Source organism: Artibeus jamaicensis, unplaced genomic scaffold, assembly GCF_021234435.1.
Source record: "Artibeus jamaicensis isolate MK-2021 breed Jamaican fruit bat unplaced genomic scaffold, CSHL_Jam_final contig_490, whole genome shotgun sequence".
Taxonomy (NCBI): Eukaryota; Metazoa; Chordata; class Mammalia; order Chiroptera; family Phyllostomidae; genus Artibeus; species Artibeus jamaicensis.
Genome location: NW_026521861.1, coordinates 17,101,349 through 17,123,764, shown reverse-complemented (window position 1 = coordinate 17,123,764; position 22,416 = coordinate 17,101,349). Strand labels below are relative to the sequence as shown.

General features: G+C 42.7%; 1 protein-coding gene across 1 annotated transcript in view; it reads right to left on the bottom strand.

The window, feature by feature from the left end:
- Positions 1-22,416, bottom strand: part of LOC119059498 (deleted in malignant brain tumors 1 protein-like) — a 75,616-nt gene that overhangs the window by 46,774 nt on the left and 6,426 nt on the right. The window contains exons 2-5 of the mRNA XM_053668669.1: positions 15,976-16,122; positions 15,826-15,855; positions 13,666-13,836; positions 2,132-2,449 (exon numbers count right to left, since the gene is read on the bottom strand). Of these exons, the coding sequence (XP_053524644.1) occupies positions 2,132-2,449; positions 13,666-13,836; positions 15,826-15,855; positions 15,976-16,122 (666 nt within the window). The remainder of the gene's footprint in view (positions 1-2,131; positions 2,450-13,665; positions 13,837-15,825; positions 15,856-15,975; positions 16,123-22,416) is intronic.

Here is a 22,416-nt window from a genome sequence, read left to right as displayed (position 1 = left end):
GAGTAGTATGTAATTCAAGTTATTCCTGGAGGTTGTTTCATAAAACATTCACCTATGAAGAACATCAACCTTAACTACAACATTAAAATTTGAGATTTTTCTGGTTTATTGGGCCTGTGGGTCCCTGGAATCTGCATCTTTAGCCAGCAGGCTGAAATACACACACACACACACACACACACACACACACACACACACACACACACAGAGTCTTAATCTCAATCCTAGTGTCTGTCACACACATGCCCACCCATATATGCTCACACATCCAAGTAAAAATGCTGAAAACTGAGTAAGAAGTCTATAGTCAAGATCACAGTATTGCACTAATGTCAAGTTTGTGCTTTTGATATTGTTCTACAGTTAGTTATATTAAGGTACCACCAATGGGGGAAGCTGAGTGAAGGGTACACAGAGCTCATTTTTTGGAAACTTCTTATATGTTTATAATTATTTCAAAGCAAAACTTAAAGGCAGGAAGGACTCTTTTAGTTGTGAGAACCAACCGAGGAAATAAGTGCTTGGACTTTCGGAGTGCACCACGTACTGACGTCACAGACTCAGGACTCACTTGAGGTACGGAAATGCCAGCAGTACGTGGTCAGATGCGTTTGCCCTGATCTCCCAGACACATGTTATGTTGTCATGCATTTTGTTCTGCGGCGGATTTCTGATGGCTCCCGATGAGTTGGTAATAACCCTGCCACACTGGGATTTTCCTACGGGCAGAAAGATAGTTTAGAATTTCCATTTTTTCATGAATCAGTTCACTAATTTTGTAATTCACATATCTTTCACTTTTTTTTTTTTCCAAAAATCAGACACTTTTGTGACCAAAGCCTCACCTTCAGGGATCGTCCCTTCCATGACAGCCAATGGGTGACCTGTCAAACACACAGAGGACATACATATGGTCAGTGGGCACTGAGGTCCCCACCCCCATCTGCATATGAGATGTGGGGGGGCTTACACACTGTGTGAGCCCCTCCAAGAACTATGGAGTCAGTCTCTGGGAGAGAGGCCAGAGCATGGAGGGGGGTAATGTGTGGGGGAGAAGCATTGACCTAGATCTGCCCCAGATGTTGGTGCCTTGGTCTCTTGTCAGATACACAAATAAGACATTAAATTGTGAGGGTGGTTAAAAAAATGAAAGATGCAAAATTCTGGCCCCTGTAGCCAATTCCAATGACCCAAGTGCCTGGAGTTACAAGGCTTCGATGTAAGAATAGCAAGAGGTACTGATTCATGATCCCTTTGATCTGCTGCTCAGAGATGGTGAGTCAGGGCCTAAGGATGCTATGGATTTTCCTCCATGTCCCCAACATCTGTCCAACCAATGACACTTGGCCCAGAACCTCCCATTGGAGGTTATTCCCACCTAATAGAGGTGATAACCCAGGAGGGGATATGACTGAAGCTTCACTAGACCTTGTCCACCCAGCTTCATTCATAGCTGGCTAAAGGCAGGCAATCAGGGACCTAGGGGTTTGAGGACGGAAAGATGGTGCTTGGTATGAAAAGCTCCGGGTGTTGGCGTTGAGAGCATGTGGGAGACCAGCAGAAAGGGTAGCCCTGTGGGGCCAGGGCTGAACCAGGAACAAGGCAGACGCAAGGAGAGGGTGGGGACAGAATTGGGTCACCTTGATTTTGGCCAGGTATGGCCCACCAGCCATCTGCCCCTGGGCAGGAAACATCCTTAACTGACTCTCGTATCTTACCCACTCCCCACCCATGTCTCATTGCCATTCCCACACAGCCCTCAGAACTGATGAACAGAAAGTGCTACGCAAAAGTCCAAGAAGTCTGCATCCTGTGTGCAGTAGAAGGAGAGGGGGGAGGTGGGCCCGCACTGGAAGGTCTCTAAGGTTCTCTCCATCTCTCCATTGAGAAGTTGGGGGCTTCTACATCTCAGTCACTCCCCCAGCTGGAGGGTAAGAAACATCTCATCTCCAGCAGAGGCTCCTCCCCAAGGTTTTGATAAGCTGCACCTGGAGACGTCACCTTCCCTACCTGGTGGCATGTTGGCCCAGTGTTCAGCATCTGTAAGTGTGAGACATGAAAGCACCTGCTGTGAGTGCTGTCTTGGAAGAGCCGAAGCTGGGCGCTGCCTGGGAGGGGAGTGGGATTTCACCTGAGCAGATCACGCCAGCATCCTCCCCGTGCCTACAGTTGTGGGAGAGCCAGTCGCCGTGGGTGCACTCCTCAAGGTGCTGCTCGTCTCCCCTGCAGTGCACATTGTCCAGCAGGATCTGTCCAAAACCTTCCCCGAAGTAGGCCTCAACAGGAGCTGCCACCGCCCAGCCGCACCCTAGCTGCCTGCAGACGACGTTTGCTTCCAGCAGGTCCCAGAGGTCATCGCACACAGTCCCCCAGGTCCCCTGGTAGAAAAGTTCCACACGACCTGCGCAGCTCCCAGGGCTGCCCACCAGTCTCACCGAGGCCCAGCCTCCTGGGGAGAGTGCGGGGAGAGGGGGTCACAGGGAGAGAAAAGTACCCTCTGCTTGTTGGTAGCTGGACGACCTTCTCTCCAACCCAGCTCTCTTTGTGTCCCATGACTTTGCTGCTTACGCCCTTCCTGCTGCCTTGAGGAATCCCCTGCCACCCCCCAGCTAGGAAGCCTCTAACGTCTGACTCATCCACACCCTGTCTGAAGATTGTTTGCCTGTGGCCAACTGTTCGCACAAATGGCTCCTGTTGTTTTCATCCTTATAGCCTGGCTCTTCACAATGTGACATTATAGCACCCCCTCTCAAAAGGTCAGGCTTATTTGCCTACCCCTGGGTTCTGGGTTGGTGGCTCGTGACTTGTTTTGACCAATAAAATAGAGCAATAATAGTGGTGCACTCATACAGAGCTCAAGAGGTCTCCATGGAAACTCTGGGACAATCATTGAATAAGCTTGAGCTACTGGGCTGAGTGATAAAAAACACCTGACCTTGTCACCTCTGTCATATCAGATAACAGCTATGAAAATGTAGGATATGTGAGCAAGGCCAGGATTTGGAGGCCAGCTGACCTGTCAGCTAACCACAAATGCTTGAGGGAGCCCACTAAGGTCAGCCAAGGCCATCCAAGCCTACCCCAGCTCTCCAGGACTGCCCAGCTGACCCACAGACTCATGAGTAATTATAAATGGTGGTTGTTCCAAGCCACTGTGTTTTGGAGTGGTTTTACATGGCAATAGATAATTCATACATGTCTTCTCTATCCATATCCCCTTCTTAGATAACCTGTACTGCCCAAAGCCAGGAGGGGCCATGGGGTCAATGCCATGTGCCCCATGGTTGAATCTGCCTGGTCAGCTTGAGTGCACATCTGACTTCAGAGGAACTGATGCATGGGCTGAATTGGCCCAAGTTCTCTGCTGCCTATTTGGAATTGGGAAGAGGACTGGAAGGTCACATGGACTGAGGGCTTGTTGTTTCCCCTTGGGGCAGCATTGATGAGTCTGTGTGAGAGGGTGATAGAGAAGCTGCTCACAATAATTGTGCATAATAAGAAAAAAAGAGGGAGGAAGGAGAAGCCAGGGTACAAGGGAATGGCTCTCGACAGCTCACTTCCTTTCCTGATTGTTCTCCCCTGACTGAATTATCCTTTTGGTCAAGATGGGAGGGGGGGGCTGGTGCAGAAAGAACATGTGGGTCTCTTTCATATCATAGACCATCTCACTCTTCTGTATGGCTTTCTGTGTGCAAGACTTGTGTCCCTCCCAAAATGCAGACTCCCTAAGAAGTGAGACTATGGCTGGTTCTCTTATCATGTACCATATCACCTGGCTCAGTGCTTAGTACACGGTAGGCATGCAAAACAAAAAGTTATTAAGAAAATGAAGAAAAGAAAGATGTGGGGAAGAGTAGCTCTTAAAAGTTCTCATTACAAGAAAAAGAATCTAGAACTCTGTGTGCTCACAAATGTTAACTGGACTTATTGTGCTGCTTATTCATCAACATATACAAAATATTGATTATGTTTATACCTGGAACAAATATAATGTCATATCTGAATTATACTTCAATTTTTAAAAAAGTTTAAAACAGTGAATACAAAAAAAGAGAGCTTGGACAGATACATTAAAAATGTTAACATAAAAAAGAAAGATGTGGAGGGTGCATTCAGGCATTTAAAACTCACAGGGCCAACAATGGGACTGCTGTTGATGGCCATGCTCCCAAAACCATGGCCAGTGGCCAAGAGCCATTTCACCAGGGCTGCCCTCAGACCCCAGGCCAGTGACAATGGCTCCTCCCAAATCTTTTGGCTGTACAGCTAGATCGAGAGAATGAGGGGTCCATTGTTTTACTCCTGCCTTATTTGACCTCAGACTGAACCTAATTTGTCAAAAACCACAACCCAACTCAAGGCTCAATATCCTGAAATATCTCTCATTCCTCATCACAGCAAAAAAACGTCCTCAAGAGTCACCTTGTTTTTCACTAATTCTTTCCAGTTATTGGCTAGCCTTGTGTTCTGATTCAGAAAGCACATTAACGCCTCCCACCCTGCAGCCCACGGGGAGTCTAACTACCTGGTTTCTCCCCTGCTGGCACAATCCTGATGCCCCTCACCCTTCAGCTCTTGGCTTAGATATCATTTCCTCCTGCCCTGGCCCCTCAGGTCTGGATGGAGACCATCTTCTGGTCACTCTGTGCTCCCCCATCACAGTATTCACCACATGGTTGTCACACACCCCCTCAGGAGGATGTAGCCTACATGGGGGTCTATTTTGTTCATCACTATATATATATATCCCCAGTGACACTATCCAGGGTGTGGCAAAGGTGGGTCTACAGTTGTTCATATGAAAAATAATATAATAATTAATAAATAATACAAGAATAAAGTCTGTGTTTTATGTATTCACAGTTGTAAACCTACTTTTGCCTATCCTTATATATCCTTAGTGACATATATTCATTCACTCATTCATTGTCAAATGGGAAAAATTGATCAGAAGATATGATACAAAAAGAATCAGTCTTACGTGCAGGTGCAGAAGAAGATAGGTGTTGAGCCACTGCTATCACCGATGATGTGGTAAGTGAGTTCTCATAGGCTGTTGACGGGCACAAAAGAAGAACTGTCAACAGGGAGCAGTCAGACATTGGGAGAGGATACAAAGTTGTGTCAACGGGGCTCCTGTCTCTTCCCAGGATTCAGGAGGAATATAATAATGATCCTGCATTCTAGGGCCAGTAACCTCATCTCCCTACTTGGGACAGAACATAACATTACTGCCTGTTGACAAACTAACACAAACGAGCATCACGTGGCCATTAGCCGAAGCCAAGCTTGTGGGCAATGAGCCCCAAGTGGCCTGCTGTGCTAGAGGCCGTTAGTTGGCCCTCATCTCCCTCTTTGCTGCCCTCTCCCAGGTGTGCTGCGATTCACCTGAACAAAGCAAGGCAAGCTGCCTGCAGTTTCTCATGATGGGTGGGGGGCAGGCTGGGGGCAGCGCAGGGGGTTGTGATGGGGAGGCTGAGAACTCTGAGACAAAGGAGAAAGCTTTTGAGGATGAGGAAACTGTTCTATATCTTGACTGTGATTGCACAATCACCAAAACTCACCAAACTTGATTTTTAAATGAGTCAATTTTATGGTAAAGAAGCCAAATCTTAATAAAAAATAAGATGGGTTGATGGATGAATAGAGAGATGATAGGTGGATGAATAAATTCATCACAGACTCTAGGCAGGATTTCACTGTTAAATTCTTCAAACTTTGTGGTATGTTTGAATATTTTCATAATAAAATGTTGGAGGGAAATGTGTCTCTCTATTTCTACTATAAATCCTACACCTTTGTTTTATGACAAAAACGTCTTGCTTTCTCCAGTGGCACATGAATGTTTATGAATTCAGCTAACCCACACATGACTGCTTATTCTCCTTTCTTGGTGACAGAATGTCAAAGGCATAGATTTTTAGGGGCCATGGAGTCCAATGCACCTGTTCTAATGACATGGAGACTGGGGCCAAGGTCATTCCGTTGGTGACAGACCAGCCAGGACCAGATTCCTGCCTACAGCTCAGAGCCCTTTCCATCTCCTACACTGCCTCCCTTATGTGAGCACATGACAAAACAAAACAAAGCAAAACAAAAGGAACTATTGCTGTGTGAGTGCCTGCCAAATGCCAGGTATTGTTAAACATTATCAAGTTCAGGTTCTTCTTCAATCCTGTACGTTATTCCTACTTTAATAAAGGGGACTCGAGATGAAATGGGATGGAGAGATGCTATTCCTTGCCTGAGGTCCCATAACTGAGGTTGATCATATGTTATGTGTGTCTTTCCTGTTAGGGTGCAAACCCCATGAAAGAGGAGATGTGAGGGGTTTTGATCACGGCTGTAGTCCCACTGCTTATTGGCATGTGGTGAACACTCATTCAATATCCACTGCATGAACAGATGGGTGAATGAACGAAGCTGGGAGTTAAACCAGGGTCTGGTTCGAAACCTCATGATTTTTTAAACTTCATGTTGAGTTTATGTAACATGGGTCCTACCTGGAGACAGAACAGCTGTGGAATCAGCACCTGTGAATGTGAAGAGAGGTAGTTATCATATCTTAGCTGGTGGGTATTTATTGGGGGAGTCCTACATTTAGGGAGCTATGGGAAGCAGAGAGACAGATACAGACCCTGCCCTTGAGGATCTTAGCATTCCGTGGGTATTTGAGACATGAGACCACAGAGCAAATGGTCAGTGTCCCAGGAGAGCTTCAGAAGCCAGTGTGCCTGCAGGGCCCTCAGGGTCAGCCTGGCAGGGCTTGTCATTTGTAGATGTATTATTCTAGCTGCCAGTAGGACAGAATCAGGAAAGACTGGGGCAGAGTGAGCCGGGGGGACCACAGGTTCGGGAAGGTCACCAGGCCCAGACATAGAAGGCCTGGAACACCAGGTGACAAATTTGGCCTGTCACCCTGAGGTCACAAACTCAAAAGTTTCTGAGGGCCACATGGGTGAGAGAAACAAGTGACTTGAGCAGTGGAGGCTGTGAGCATGGGAAAGCTGTGTCCAAAGGGGCAGCTTTTTGCAAATCTAGCCAGTAATGAAATAAAAGAATTTGTTGTGTTGAGCCTGAACTTTGCTTTAATTTTTTTTCCCACAAAACATAAAAATTTGGAGTTTTATGCCAAATATTCTTATTTGGCTGAATTCAAGGTTAGCCTTGATTTTCAAATGAAACAGGCCACTTCAGAGCATGGATCCAGCCTGTGAGCCATACTTTATGGTCAAGAGGATGGTCAGGCTGACGCACAACTCTGAAAGGATGCAGGCAGCATTGGCTGGCTGCCTGGATATGCAGACATTCCTAGATTGGGCTGTAAGGTGTGTGTGTGTGTGTGTGTGTGTGTGTGTGTGTGTGTGTGTGTGTGGAGTGGTGAGTAGTAAGGAAGCAGGAGTCCTCCAGATGAGGACTGCAGCCAGCCCCTCACCTGCACACACCACACAGCCCCCTACAGGTGCCTGAAGCTGTGTCTGGCCTTGCCCTTGTGCATGCATATCCCCAGGTGGCCCTCGGTACCTGCACACTGCACATCATGCAGCACAGTCTTCCCCTTGTCCACCCTGAAGTGGGCCCCTATGGATGCTGCCATGGCCTGGACACATTATAATTGGTGGCACATGGCAGTGGCCTCAGCCAGGTCTCAGAGGTCATCACACACAGTTCCCTTGGATGAGAACCTGCAAGTGGCCTGAGCACTTCCTTGTGCCATTCACTAGTCTCACTAACCAGCCAACTGAACTTCTGGAGAGGCACAAGGAGGAGGTGCCCGAGGGGACTGGCCTTCCGGGCTCTGGAAGGTTTCCTTCATCCTTTACATCCCTAGGTGATCATGTCCTCATTTGCATACATGCAAGTTCACATGGTATTCATGTGCACATATGTTAGAACTAGCCAGAATAAGCTTCAATTTTAAGTCCCTCCTGGAAGACTTTAATATGCCCCCCCTTCCAAAATATGGAACCCTCTTTAGGAAATTTCCAGCATCCCTAAGTTCTCCTAAGGAGACCACTTTCTCCATATGTTATTCCCCTGCCTTGGACAGGGATAGACACAGGAGATGGTAATATAACTAATGGAATAGGAAACTAGACTATCCATAGCCAGATAAACAGACCCCCTCATCATCTAGAACTACATTAGTCTTAGAGTAACTTGGTTCTTTTGGCCCCATAAGGTTTTTTTTTATGGCTTTACTATGAAAAAGAGACTGAGGACAGAAGCCAGCATTTGTTGTTTGTGAGTTAAATACCAGAACCTCGGAGAGCCACTAACTTAAATGTTTCTCTCTTAATCTTCATAATGACCTCATGTAATAAGAGATGGGTTCTCATTCTACAGATGTATAAACTGAGACAGATTTTTTAGTATGGCTTAACTGTAATAATCAGAAAGGTGGGGAGAATTGCTCTTATTCCCCCAGCTTGTAAGTGACCTGTGTCCCACTTTAACTCTGCCCGTGGCTCCCCTCCCACTGGGAAAGATGCCTCTCCCCACAATGTCCATCAGCCCCTTGTTTCTCAGGAGTGGCTTCCCATACCTGCAGGTGTCCAGACCTCTGGGGCTGTGGTCTGTGAAGGCTCTGGCAAACCGTCCTCTGGGAGGAACAACAATGCAAGACCACCATCAGTCAGTTAGTGTGGAAAGAATAAAGTAGACATTGCTGAAAGAATTCATTCATTGTAAGACCCTTGGGAGCTTTTTCTCTCCTTTTCATTCATCATCAGCACAATCAAATGAGACTGCTTAACTTTTTATCTATCTATATTATGTTTATGGAAAACTTACCCCTGAATCTTTGTCTCAATAGAAATAAATCTTAGCTTCCAGCCAAGATGGAGGCATAGACAGATACGCTTTGCCTCCTTGCACAACCAAAAGAAAAACAACAAATTTAAAAACAAAAAACAACCAAAACTGACAGAAAATTGAACTGTATGGAAGTCCAACGACCAAGAAGTTAAAGAAGAAATATTCATCCAGATCAGTAGGAGGGATGGAGATGGGCAGCCAGGGCAGAGGGGAATCATAGCAAAGCAGTGGCTGGTGGACCAGGCAGTTCCACATTTGCATGCAGATAAACCAGGAGGAACAAGCAGGGAGTGAGACAGACCACCCAATTCCCAGGCAGGGAAATAAAACCTCAAAACCTCTGACTGAAAAAACCTGTGGTGGTTGAGGTGGCAGGAGAAACTCCATGCCTCCCAGGAGAGATCGTTGGAGAGATCCATAGGGTCCTAGAATGTACACCAAACCACTCAGAAGGGCCCAATTTGCTTCTGGGTAGTGGGGTAGTGACTTAAAACTGGCAGAGAGCTGAGCAAGTGGCATTGCTCCCTCTTGGACACCACTCCCACATATAGTGCCCCAATGTGGAGACACAGGTTGCCTCACCCTGGCGAGTACATCAGGCTCCACCCCTTACTACATAATAGGCCCACCTAGACCCAAAAAATGGCCCAAATGAAAGAAGAGATCAAAGCTCCAGAAAAAATACAACTAAGTGATGAAGAGTTAGCCAACCTATCAGATGCACAGTTCAAAACACTGGTAATCAGGATGCTCATGGAAATGGTTGAAAATGGTCATAAAATAGAGGAAGAAGTGAAGGCTATACAAAGTGAAAAAAGGGAAATGCACAGGGAACCAACAGTGACAGGAAGAAAACCAGGACTCAAGTCAACAGTTTGGACGAGAAGAAAGAAATAAACATTCAACCAGAACAGAATGAAGAAACAAGAATTCAAAAATATGAGGAGAGGCTTAGAAGCCTGTGGGACAACTTTAAATGTTCCAACATCCAAATAATAGGGATGCCAGAAGGAGAAGAGGAAGAACAAGAAGGTGAAAACTTATTTGAGAAAACAACTAAGGAGAACTTCCCCAATCTGGCAAAAGAAATAGACTTTCAGGAAGTCCAGGAAGCCCAGAGAATCCCAAAGAAGTTAGACTCAAGGAAGCACATGCCAAGGCACATCATAATTATATTTTCCAAGATTAAAGGTAAGGAGAGAATCTTAAAAGCAGTGAGAGAAAAGGAGACAGTACCTACAAAGGAGTTCCCATTAGACTGTTAGCTGATTTCTCCAAAGAAACCTTACAGGCAAAAAGGGGCTGGAAAGAAGAATTCCAAGTCATGAAAGCCAAAGACCTGCATCCAAGCTTACTCTATCCAACAAAGCTATTATTTACAATGGAAGGGCAGATAAAGTGCTTCCAAGATGAGATAAAAGTTCAAGGAGTTCATCATCACCAAGCCCTTATTACATAAAATGTTAAAGGGACTTATGTAAGGAAAAGGAGATAAAAAACTATGAACAGTAAAATGACATCTAACTCACAACTATCAACAACTGAACCTAAAAAATAAAAACAAACTAAGCAAACAACTAGAACAGAAACAGAATGAGAAATGAAGATTACATGGAGAGTTATAAGTGGGGAGAGGGGATGGAGAATGGGGAGAAAAGGTATAGGAAATAAGAAGCATAATTAGTAGGTACAAAATAGACAGGGGGAGATTAAGAATAGTAGAGAATATGTAGAAATCAAAGAACTTATATGTATGACCCACAGACATTAACTAAGGGGTGGAGGGGAATAAAGGAGGGAAAAATGGGACAACGATAATAGCATAATCAATAAAATATATTTAAACAAAGAAATAAATCTTAAAAAATAGTAAACTAAGTTAACATGTTTGAGGAAATGTACAGCAAATAAAAGCAATGGCTACAAATTGGTAATGCTGTATGCACTGAATAAATGTTTATTGAATGTGAAATATAATCTAAAAAACTTCTGAAGGGCTTAGTACACTTCCGGCTGAAAGACATGATTGTTCAGTCTTGGGATCTAATTTGTATTCTGCTATATACATGTGAAGGTCAGTTTCCCAATCTACAAAACTGTGAATCAGGCCAGATGGACAGGAAAGAGGTTTATAAATTAAGAAGTGAATAAATTCAAATATTATTCCCCAATTCAATAACTTCTTTATTATTTGGGGGGAAAAATTAACTCACTAGCCACAAAAACAAATACTGATATAGAAAAAAATTTAAAATATAATTTACAACAGCATCGAAAACCATGAAATTTTTATGAATAAATCTAATAAATACAAGCAAAATTTTCACACAAAAGATGCAGAATATTGATGTGATAAATTAAAGACCTAAATAAATAAAGAGATATATTGTGTTGATAGATCAAAAAAACCAGTATTATTGAGGTAAGAGTATTTCTATTTTTGAACAATATCTATTTAGTTAGGAAATTGTTGCACTTTTTAGAGGAAAAAGTATTTTTACCTGACTTCTATGATTTTTAGTATGGCTCATTTGTAATTAAACAGATGAAAATATGAGCTAGAAAAGTATATACTGTATAGTGTAATTATTGCATCTTTGGTTTTTAAAAAGTGAGGCATAAAATCACATTTTTTGGGGGGATGGAAGCAGAAGAGGGTATGGGGAATAAATGATAATGAAACAAATATAATAAAAATGAACTACTGAAGTGTCGAAAATAAAAATATTTGTTACATGCTAAAAAAGATGGCAATTTTTCTTAAATTTATATATGTATACTGAACAAAATCTAAACTAAAATTCCCAATAGACATTTTTTGTGAAAAGAATAAAAAAGAATGAAGTTTGCATGCTCACACTACCTGATTTCAAGACTTACTCTAAAGCTACAGTAATCAAGACAATGGCCATGAGAAAAGTCATATAAATCAGTGGAACAAAAGAGGGAGTTTAGAAATAGATGCATGTATTTTTGGTTATTTAGTTTGTAACAAAGTGCCAAGGTATTTCAATAGAGATTATTCTAACACATGGCATTGAGATGATCAGACACCTATATAGAAAAAATATCCTTTGAGCTATACCTTTATACCATATTAAAAAGTCAACTAAAATGAATTATGGAGCTAAACAATACCTAAAACTTTAAAACTTCTAGGAGAAGATCTGAGAGACATTAGTTAAGTGAAGTCTTTTTAGGTAAAATACAAAAGCACAATTCATTAAAGAAAAAAAACTTGGTAAATTCGACCTCATTAAAATTCAAAAATGTCTGCTTTTTAAAAAACACAGTTAAGAAAATGAAAAGACAGGTCATAATAGGCTGAGAGAAAAATCGTAAAACACATATTTGAGAAAATATTCATATGCAGATGAAGAACTATCTAATATAATAACACAAGAAAAGACAACCTAGTTTTTAAAAAAGGATAAAAGATTTGAATACACACTTCACCTAAGAAGAGATGCAAGTAAGTACATGAAACAGTTCTCCCTAACTAGTCATTAGGGAAAGGCAAATTAAAACAACATAGAGATATTACTGTCTCACTATAATAGACAGACTGTAATGGCCAATCAAAAAATAGAAAATTTGAAATGTAGATAAGGATGTAGAGCAACCATAACTCTCATACTTTGCTGGTTGGAATGCAAAATGGTACAGCCACTTGGAAAAATAATTTAACCTATATGTGAATGCTTTTAGCAGCTTTATTCATAATAGTCAAAATTGGAAATAAGTTCAATGTCCACCAAGTAGTGAATGGATAAACAAGTTTTTGTACATCCACACAGTGGAATACTATTCAGATGAAAAAGAATGATTGTTTGATACATGGACCTACATGGGAGAGTCTCAAAAGCATTATGCTAAGTAAAGAAGCTCAACACAAAATGCTGCATATTGTCTGATTGCAATAAATAACATTCTGGAGAAGGCAAACCCTATTACAGAGACAGAAATTATATTGGTGGTTGCCACATTGGTGGTTGAGGAGAAGCCTGTGGTCATCAGGCAGAAGAGATGACAAGGATTTGGAGCAGGATGATGGTTGTCAGATTAAGAGAAGGCCATGAATGCACCCTTAGTCTCTTAGCTCTAAATGGAAAATTAATTCATCCACAGAGACCTGTTTGCATAATACAGATGTTTGCAGATAATCTTAATAATTTACTTAAATATTCTTATTTGAATGTTTAGCTCTGTATGTACTTAACCATGAAAATACATAAACTAAAAATAGCCAGGGAAGTGAGTCACAAATATAAAGTTTAACTTACCAGTTTTTGCTGATAATGGTGTTGATGCTGGTATTGGTGAGGCTAATAATGATGGCATTGATGATGATGACAATGGTGATGATGATGATGATAATGGTGGTGGTGATGATGATGACAAGGGTGGTGGTGAAGATGACAATGTTGGTGAAGATGACAATGCTGGTGAAGTTAACAATGGTGATGATGATGACAGTGGTGATGGTGATGATGTTGATGATGACAGTGATGATGAAGTTAACAATGGTGATGATGATGATGACAGTAGTGGTGGTGTTGATGATGACAATGGTAATGATGATAACAACAATGATGATGATGACAAAGATGACAGTGGTAATGAAGTTAACAATGGGGATGGGGATGGTGATGATAGTGACAGTGTTGATGATAAAGATGACAATGGTGGTTTAGATGATGATGACAATGGTGATAAAGTTAAAACTGGTGATACTGATGATGACAGTGGCAATGATGATAACAATGGTGATGATGATGATGACAGTAGTGGTGGTGATGATGTTGATGATGACAATGATGTAGTTGATGACAATGGTGATGAAGTTACCAATGGTAATGTTGATGATGACAGTGGTGGTGTTGGTGTTGATAAAGGCAATGGTGATGTTGATGGTGACAATGGTGATGAAGTTGACAATGGTGATGATGGCATAGGTAGTGGTGATGATGATGATGACAATGGTGATAAAGTTAACAAGAATAATGTTTTTGATGAAGACTGGGGTGATGATGATGATGACAGTGATGATAATGATGACAATGATGACATTGAAGATGACAGTGGTGATGATGATGACAATGATGATGATGATGACAATGATGATGATGATGACAGTGGTGGTGAAGTTAACAATGGTGATGATGATAGTAGTGATGATAATGACAATGTTGATGATGATGACAAGGATGATTTAGATGATGACAATGGTGATGATGATGACAATGGTGATGTTGATGACAGTGGTGATGATGATAACAATGATGATTTAGCTGATGATGACAATGGTGATGAAGTTAATAAGGATAATGTTTTTGGAGAAGACAGTGGTGATGATGATGACAGTGGTGATTTAGATGACAATGATGATGATGACAATGGTGACATTGATGATGACAGTGGTGATGATGATAATGACAATGGTGACAATGGTGATGCAGTTAACAATGGTGATGATGATGATAGTGGTGATGATAATGACAATGATGATGATAATGATGACAATGGTGATTTAGATGATGACAATGGTGATGAAGTTAACAAGGATAATGATGATGATGATGACAGTGGTGATGATGATGATAATGACAATGGTGGAGATGACACTGATGATGCAGTTAATACTGGTGATGATGATGATGATAATGGTGGTGATGATAATGATGATGATGATGATAATGATGACACTGATGATTTAGATGATGATGACAATGGTGATGAGGTTAACAATGGTGATATTGATGATGACAGTGGTGATGATGTTAATGACAATGTTGATAATGGTGATGATGAAGATGATGATGATGATGAAAGTGGTGATGATAATGATGGCAGTGAGGATGACAATGATAGTGACAAGGTTGATGATGATGAAGACGATGCTGCTGCTGACAATGGTAAAGATGGTGATGATGAAGATGATGATAATTCTGCTTCTGCTATGAGAATAAAGAAGATTTCTTCTTTAAGGCAGCATTTCTCAGAGTGTAGTTCTCAGACCACAGTATAAGCATCTTGGACTTGGAAATGCAAATTCTCACACCCTACTCTAGGCCAACTGAATAAGAAACTTCAAGTGAGGCCCAACAGTATATGTTTTTAATAAATTATAAGAGTAATTCTGATGAAAAGTAAAGGCAAAAACCCACTGCTTTAGGATATAAAAGAAAGGATTGAAATAGCCCCATAGTGTTTCCTAGTGGCAAAGTCACACTAGAATCACATAACTATAATTTTTCAACCGATGTTGTTTTATTACCTGTTAAAAAAATTCAAGCCTCACAGTCTCCAGACAGATAATTTTCTGATCTAGTCTCTCTGGAAAATGAATGGCAATTTGTTTCAAATTTGTGATTTGTGATGATTGATGGGCATTGTCATGCCCATCAAGAGAAAACTATTGATATACTCTAAAATCAATGACTATTAATTACAGTCCTTCAGTGGCTCCAGAAGAGTCCTGTTTTGCCAGTACCTCCCCAGTAATTTAGTTCGGATTTGGGAAGTTTTCTGCACCTGGCTGATTGTGTACTGCCAGCTAATTCCCAAACTCCTCTTTGCTGTTACTCTTCAAGGTTGAGCTCTCCTCCAAGCCACGCCCTCAACGGTACCTGGGATTTACCCTGGGCCAGCTGCCCAGAAGAGGGACCATTCAGGCCAAGATTAGCAGGAGAGCCTGAGCACAGGAGACCAAGGTCAACATTACAGATCTGCATTCTGAGCTCCATCTGTTATGGTGCGATTGTTGACATAGAGACTGGGAAAGCCTTTTAGGCCTCAGGTGAAATGGACCAATCAAACCAGCCTTTGTAAACTGCTTAGAGCTTCATTTAACAGGGTTGTTTTCATTCCATTTCTACCACACAGAATAATTATCAGCCACACAGAACTAGAAATAAGTAGAATGGGACATAGAAATAGCCCAATTGCATTCGAACATCAATAAAAAATTTTTTTAAAAAGAAAAGAAATAGCCCAAATCAGTCTTACCCTTAGGAGTGAGGGCTGCCAAAACAGAACCTGTGAGAGTGGACAGAGGCAACTGTCAGTCCTTGCAGGGGGTGGCCCCTGGCTCATTTCCCATGTTCTGGAATAGCCCATTCTGTTCATGAGTCACTTAAAGTATAAAAGGTGCCTCACCTGAGCAGATGGCTCCGGCATCTTCTTCGTGGTCACAGGTGTGAGTGAACCAGGTGTCATGGACACACAGAGCCAGGTGGCTCTCCTCACCACTGCAGTGCACATTGTCCAGGAGAATCTTCCCAAAGCCAGGGCCGAAGTGGGATCCTGGTGGGGCAGAAACCGCCTGGCCGCACCCAAGTTGCCTGCACACCACCTGCACCTCTTTCAGACCCCAGCCCTCAACACACACTGACCCCCAGGTGCCCTGATAGAAAATTTCCACTCGTCCAGAGCACCTTCCAGTACCATTTACGAGCCTCATTGTAGGCCAGGCTTCTGCAAAAACAAAAATAAAAATAAAGGTACATTTTTGAAACTTGGCTGTTACCATCATCCTATTTGCCTATCTTACAAATTAGGGGGAAAATTTGATTACTCCACATTTATGAGCACATTCTAAAAAACACTACTTAATAACTCCACCATTGTGTGATGTGCCCTCTATTAGTCACTCAACAAAGCTGATTAGATTGTAGAATATGGATTTCTCATATGTTGGTGAATAGGGCTTGACATCAGCAGGCCAGACATGAAAAATTAAGGAAATGTATTTCCATCAGTGGGGAAATGCATAAATTAAGTGGTTTATTTAAAATATTTAACACTATAGCTGTTAAAAGCAGTAAACTCTCTCTCTACATATATTTATATATATGTCAACATGCATGAATCTCACAAACATAACATTGAGGAGGGTTTGAGCAAAATGGAAAACCTACTCATGGACGTGGACAACAGTATAGAGATCACAGGGGGGAGGGGTTATATGGGGGGCTACTTAGTAATGGAAAAATACAATAACATTTTTAATAAAATAAAAATATAGAAATATTTAATAAAGGGACTGAATGTTATACAGAGACTGATATCATTTGTGTCAAAGAAAAACACAAAATAACAGAGATCACATAATTAATATTTATAAAAATGTTAAAAATGAACTATAAGGATATACACAAAATTCAATAGAGTGTTTGTGTCTGAGGAAGAAGAGAACAGAGAATGGGAATGGGTAATTTGGGGGGAACTTCATATGTATCTATAATGTTTTATTTCTTAATAAGACTGGAAAATCAGTTTAACAAAATGTGAGCAACAGTCAAGAGTAGGTAAAGGAGACATGGTTATTGGCTTTCTTATTCTCTGTATTGTCTGAGAAACATTCAAAATGTTTCTACGGAACAGCAGGAAAGCGGGATGTTCAGGTACGAGCCATGTGGGAAGCTCAGCTACTAGGCCAGGTCCTGGGGCTATGTCCTCTCACTGCGGTCCCCATGCACCTCCGAGGCCTCTGACTGTCAGCTCCCCAGGATCCTCCCCTGGGGTTCACCAGCACAGGTGCATGTCCTGTGAGGAACACAGCTGACCTGATGTGTTGGGCCAAGGAACTTTGGCTCTACGACTCGATGGTGCCGAATCAACCACAGGTAGCACTACAACAATATGGAAATGGTGGTTAGGACTCAAACTTCTCTTCCTGAGACAGACAAGAACACATCAGAGAAGCACTCAGTCAGTAGGTGAAGACCACCAGCTATTCCGCACCTTACCAAAGTACCTGGACTGGCCACATGTTCATAAGGAACACCCTGCTTTCTGATGAGTTTGGAGTCAAGTTCAGGTGGCTGATAGAAAGCTCCTAAATGTTATCCTGCTGTCCACAAATGCCTTGCCTCCTTTAAACCTACATTGACTCCAGGTTCTGCATTAGGGTGCTCAGCAGTAGTAAAAATAAGCCATTGAAGAATTGGGTAAAAGTTTCAAAAATCATTGTATCCATAAGGATGCCGATTATCTTGGATAACCCCCTAGAGGATGCTGTAAAACCCAGAGACAGGATCCATCTGCTTATACCTCCCATCTGGGTGATAAAGTATGAATCTATAGAACCAGTGGCAAAAGCATGGCTCTACCTGGTAAGATGGTTGGTAGCTTTTCATTATCTGCCAAGGCTGAAAAACAAAAATGTTGTTAGAAGGATTGGCTTCACTAATTTGCTCATGTGGGAAATGCTAATACTTCTTTTACAAACAGGGGCTGCTGGTGTTTTCCAGAGTGAAGCCTATCTCTTGAGCAGAGGACTTGCCTCCACTGTGCATTGACTCACAGGACTGTTCCTGGCCAAGACCAACGTTGCCCCAAGAGGGGTCAAACAGCCTGTCCACACGTGCACCACCTACATATTTTATTGATTCAGTCAACTTATATCAGGTGCCTATGATACTGTGATAGGTGCTAGAAATGCAGGCACATGAATCCCTTGTCTTCATGGGGCTTAGAATTGGTGCTGAAGGTAACATGGATCATCACAGTGTCCCAAGAGCCATGCATAGTGAATTTTCCCTGGCCCTGAGCTTCAGCTCATCCTTCCTATGGTCTTAACGTGCTGGAAATGGCATATACAACACATCATGCCCATTTTTTGTTCTTTGAGCTCGTAGCTCATTGACCTACCTGAAGATGTGGTTGGGTGGTTCACGTCTTCTTGGACAGAGGAAGTTGAGAGTGCTGCTGGGAAAACAACAATACAAGGAAAATGATGTTGAGTCCTGATATTGAGTCTGATATTGAGTCCTGAATGGAAAGAGAAGGACTTTTTTCAACTGCTTTACATTCCCAGGAGAAGAATTCAATTAACTTCATGCAAGCTCATTCAGCAGAGAATTTTAAAGGGACCAGCTGTCTTGAAAACATTATGTGAGACCCAAGGGCCACATACTGCATGACACCATTTATATAAAGTATCCCAAACAGGTCAGTCCATAGAGACAGAAAGCAAGTTGGTGATAGCCAGGTTCTGGGGGAAGGAGCTGTGATATAATAGCCATGACTATTAGCAAAGAGCAAAAATGCTGGACCCTCTCCCCACAGCTCAGCAGTCAGGAGCAGAGCCCTTGGAGAGCACCATTCCACAGAACACACCACAAGGCTGAGAAGACATCAGTGCTGATTCTGCCTGACTATGCACCAGGCTCCTTGCTGAGACAATTGGTAGCTTTATGAACTCGCTGACTGACACCTCACAACTCCTTGGAATATGCAGCTTTTGCCCTGGCTGGTGTGGCTCAGTTGGCTGGGCATCATCCCACAAACCAAAAGGTCACTGGCTCAATTCTGGTCAGGGTGCATGCCTGGCTTGGTTTCAGTCTCTGTTGGGGTACATACCAGAGACAACGATTGATGTTTCTCCCTCACATTGATATTTTTCAATTGGTGTTTTCTCTCTCTGTCTCAAACCGGCAAATAAAATTTTTAAAACTATGCTGTTATTATCCCTACTTTTCAGGTAAGGAAACTGAAACACAAAGGGGCCAATAAACCTGATGAGGGAGGTAGGAGAGTGTGACTCCAAACCCAGTGGTCCAGCAGCTGCCTCTGAGCTTTGTCCTATCAAGTAAGTGGTAAATGCCATGCAGGTTTCAAAAGGATCCTTAGTCACTTGGATATGAGACCTGAGAATTTGATGTGCTTGCTCTCTCTTCTGCTAATATTTGGAAATGTACACAAATATACAATCTGGGATCAGCTGAGTGGTGTTCATGTATTCAAGCATTTACTTATTTATAATTTAACTGGCACTGAATACCCACCAAAGAGCAGACGTGGTTGTTGAAATTGTGTGTATGCACGTGCACCACCAGTGGTAGTGACCACTAGTGGTCAGGGACAATATCAAAGATGAGTAAGATACGGATTCTGCTCCACAGACTGACAATGTCATTAGAGGAACAAGTGTACCCTGCCCCCCCACTGCACTGGAGAGGAATAGGAGCTACAGGTGAGGACAGATAAAGAGCCACAGGGGTCTAGGAGCTGCCAGCTTGGGATGGGGAGGATCGGACTGGACCCCTGGGGCTGCGGCGGGTGGGTGCCCTATTGGCAATATGCATGTGGATTTGGGAGCAATCAGTGTAGGAGCAAGAAAAGAAACGCTACTCAGAGAGTAGCCCACCTTTTGACCCTGTGCTTCCCTTGTCTCAGCTGGATCCTCAGAGTTTCTCAATAGACCACATGCCTAGTCATCCTTTTTAGTAATTCATAGGTTTTCAATGTGGTTTAGAGTTAAAAATAGCCCAGAGATTAAGTTCTAGGGCTCTGACATCAGAGTGTTTATGTTATGAATCCATTGACCTTGGGGAGAAGTAGGTTAATGGTAATTGACCATTAACCTACTTGAGCATGAGTTTCCCTTTCAGGAAATGGGGATTATAGAAGTTCCTCATTTAGCTGTTGGAAGGAGGAGGAGGAGGTAAGAAACCCTCACAAAGCGGTCAACACAGAGATTGACATGGCACAAGACAATTCTGTCCAGCAGAAAGAAAGCACAAGCTATGTTTGTAAATTTAGATTTTCTGGTACCACATTTTAAAAAGTAAAGGGAGCCCTGGCTGGTGTAGCTCAGTGGATTGAGCGCGGGCCTGCAAACCAAAACATTGCAGTTCGATTCCCAGTCAGGGCACATGCTTAGGTTGCAGGCCAGTCCCCAGCAGGGGATGCATGAGAGGCAACCATACATTGTATTTCTCTCCCTCTCTCCTTCCCTTCCCCTCTAAAGATAAATAAATAAAATCTTAAAAAAAAAAGTAAAGAGAAATGGGTGACATTAATTCGAATTATACATCTTATTTAATCCAACATAGCCAAAACATTATCATTTCAATACATAATCAGTATAATAGATGTCAATGAGAGTAATTTTACTTTCTTTTCATCGTACAAGTCTTTAAAAGATCCAGTGTGTATGTGACACACTCTCCAGGCGTCAGACCTGCCGGGCCACACTTCCTGTCCTTGGCAGCCACACGGACAGTGCAGGTGTAGGGCTCACTAAACACTGGCATCAGTATTGTCAGAATATGAATTATATGATGGTATGATTGAAATGCCAGCAGTTACAGATGACAGAGGAGTGGAGGCAGCATCGACTAACATGATGACAAAAAGAAATGGCCCATAATGGTGACCGCTGCTCAACATGACCAGGGAGAGGTACCCCCTGTTTGTGGGACTCACTGGTATAGGAAAATAATTAAGTCTTTCCAGTTGGACACTTCCCAGATAGGCCAGATGCTCCGGTTTATTTCTTAGATACAAAAACAATGAGGTGGCCCTTAAGGTAATCTCTCTCTCTCTCTCACACACACACACACACACACACACACACGTGCCTCTTTTGCACTTACTCTTTATATTTGTGAAAATGTGTGAAATGAGGAGTCTTATATTACGATATTCTTTGACAATAAGATTATCAATAATCAAACACAGAGTGAAGCTGGACAGCCAGAAACCCAGACACCTCACTACCCTCGTCTCCTTCTCCGATCATGCCATCTCAGGTGGAACATTAGACTTATCTAGCAGTGGGCAGAACCACTGACTGTCAGGACAGTGTGACTCAGGAGCTGAGATAACCATGGGAAGGGTGGGTGGGGATGGGTCTTACCTGGTGAAGTTGAAGGTGCCACCGTTATAGGAGGGAGGTGGGTTGAGATGGCAGCAGGCAGAACTGTAATAAAGAAACCTCGTTACAGTAAATGCTCACGATGATGTGAGAGAGGTGTGAGCAGCCAGGGCTCCCTGTGATTCCACAAGATGTAGTTTTGCCTCAACTCTGAAAGGACCACTTAGCAAGTGATAGAAATGCTAAGTCACCTTTTAACCACTGACCCTCGGTCCTGCTCAGCTCAGTTGTCCCCACTGTCTCTCCCAAACTCCATGTCCAAGGGCAGGTATTTGGGATTTTCTGATAAGAATTATGTGTTTGGGGTCTTAATATTCTCCTTAAGTGTTGGCTTGGTGGTCTGGGCCATCAAGTGCCCCTAGTACTTTTATTCACTTGTTCTGCTTACTTCATTGCTCAGCCTGTTTCATTGCTGACATGTCTCTCTTCTAGCTATTGCTCCAGCATGAACCCTCTCCATGGATCCATAGTATCCCATGTTCTCTCCTGTCCCCAGACCTGACTCCACTCCATATCCAACCATGGGAGTTACTTGTAATATCCCTAAAAAACACTGGCAGAAGCAATGACAGTAGGTAGACTACTTCTGCTTATCTCTGTTTTGACCTGGGTCACCATATTTCAATGTATGTTCTGAGTGATGTGCCCATTTCAGTGCCACTGAGCAGAAGCAACTATGGAATTGTCCTTGGTAAGTCAGTGTGGGAGGCAGAATACTTCCCCCACCTCCAAAGACGCTGACACCCTAATCCCTAGAGCTTGTGGATTGGTCAGGTTACCTGGCAAAGGGAAATGAATTAAGGCTGCAGGTGGAATTACGGTACTAATCAGCTGCCTTAAGATAGGGACATTATCCTCATTACCTGGGTGGCCCCAGCGTAATCATAAGCATTCTTAAAAGTGGGAATGAAAGGTGGAAGAGTCAGAGAGGAGTT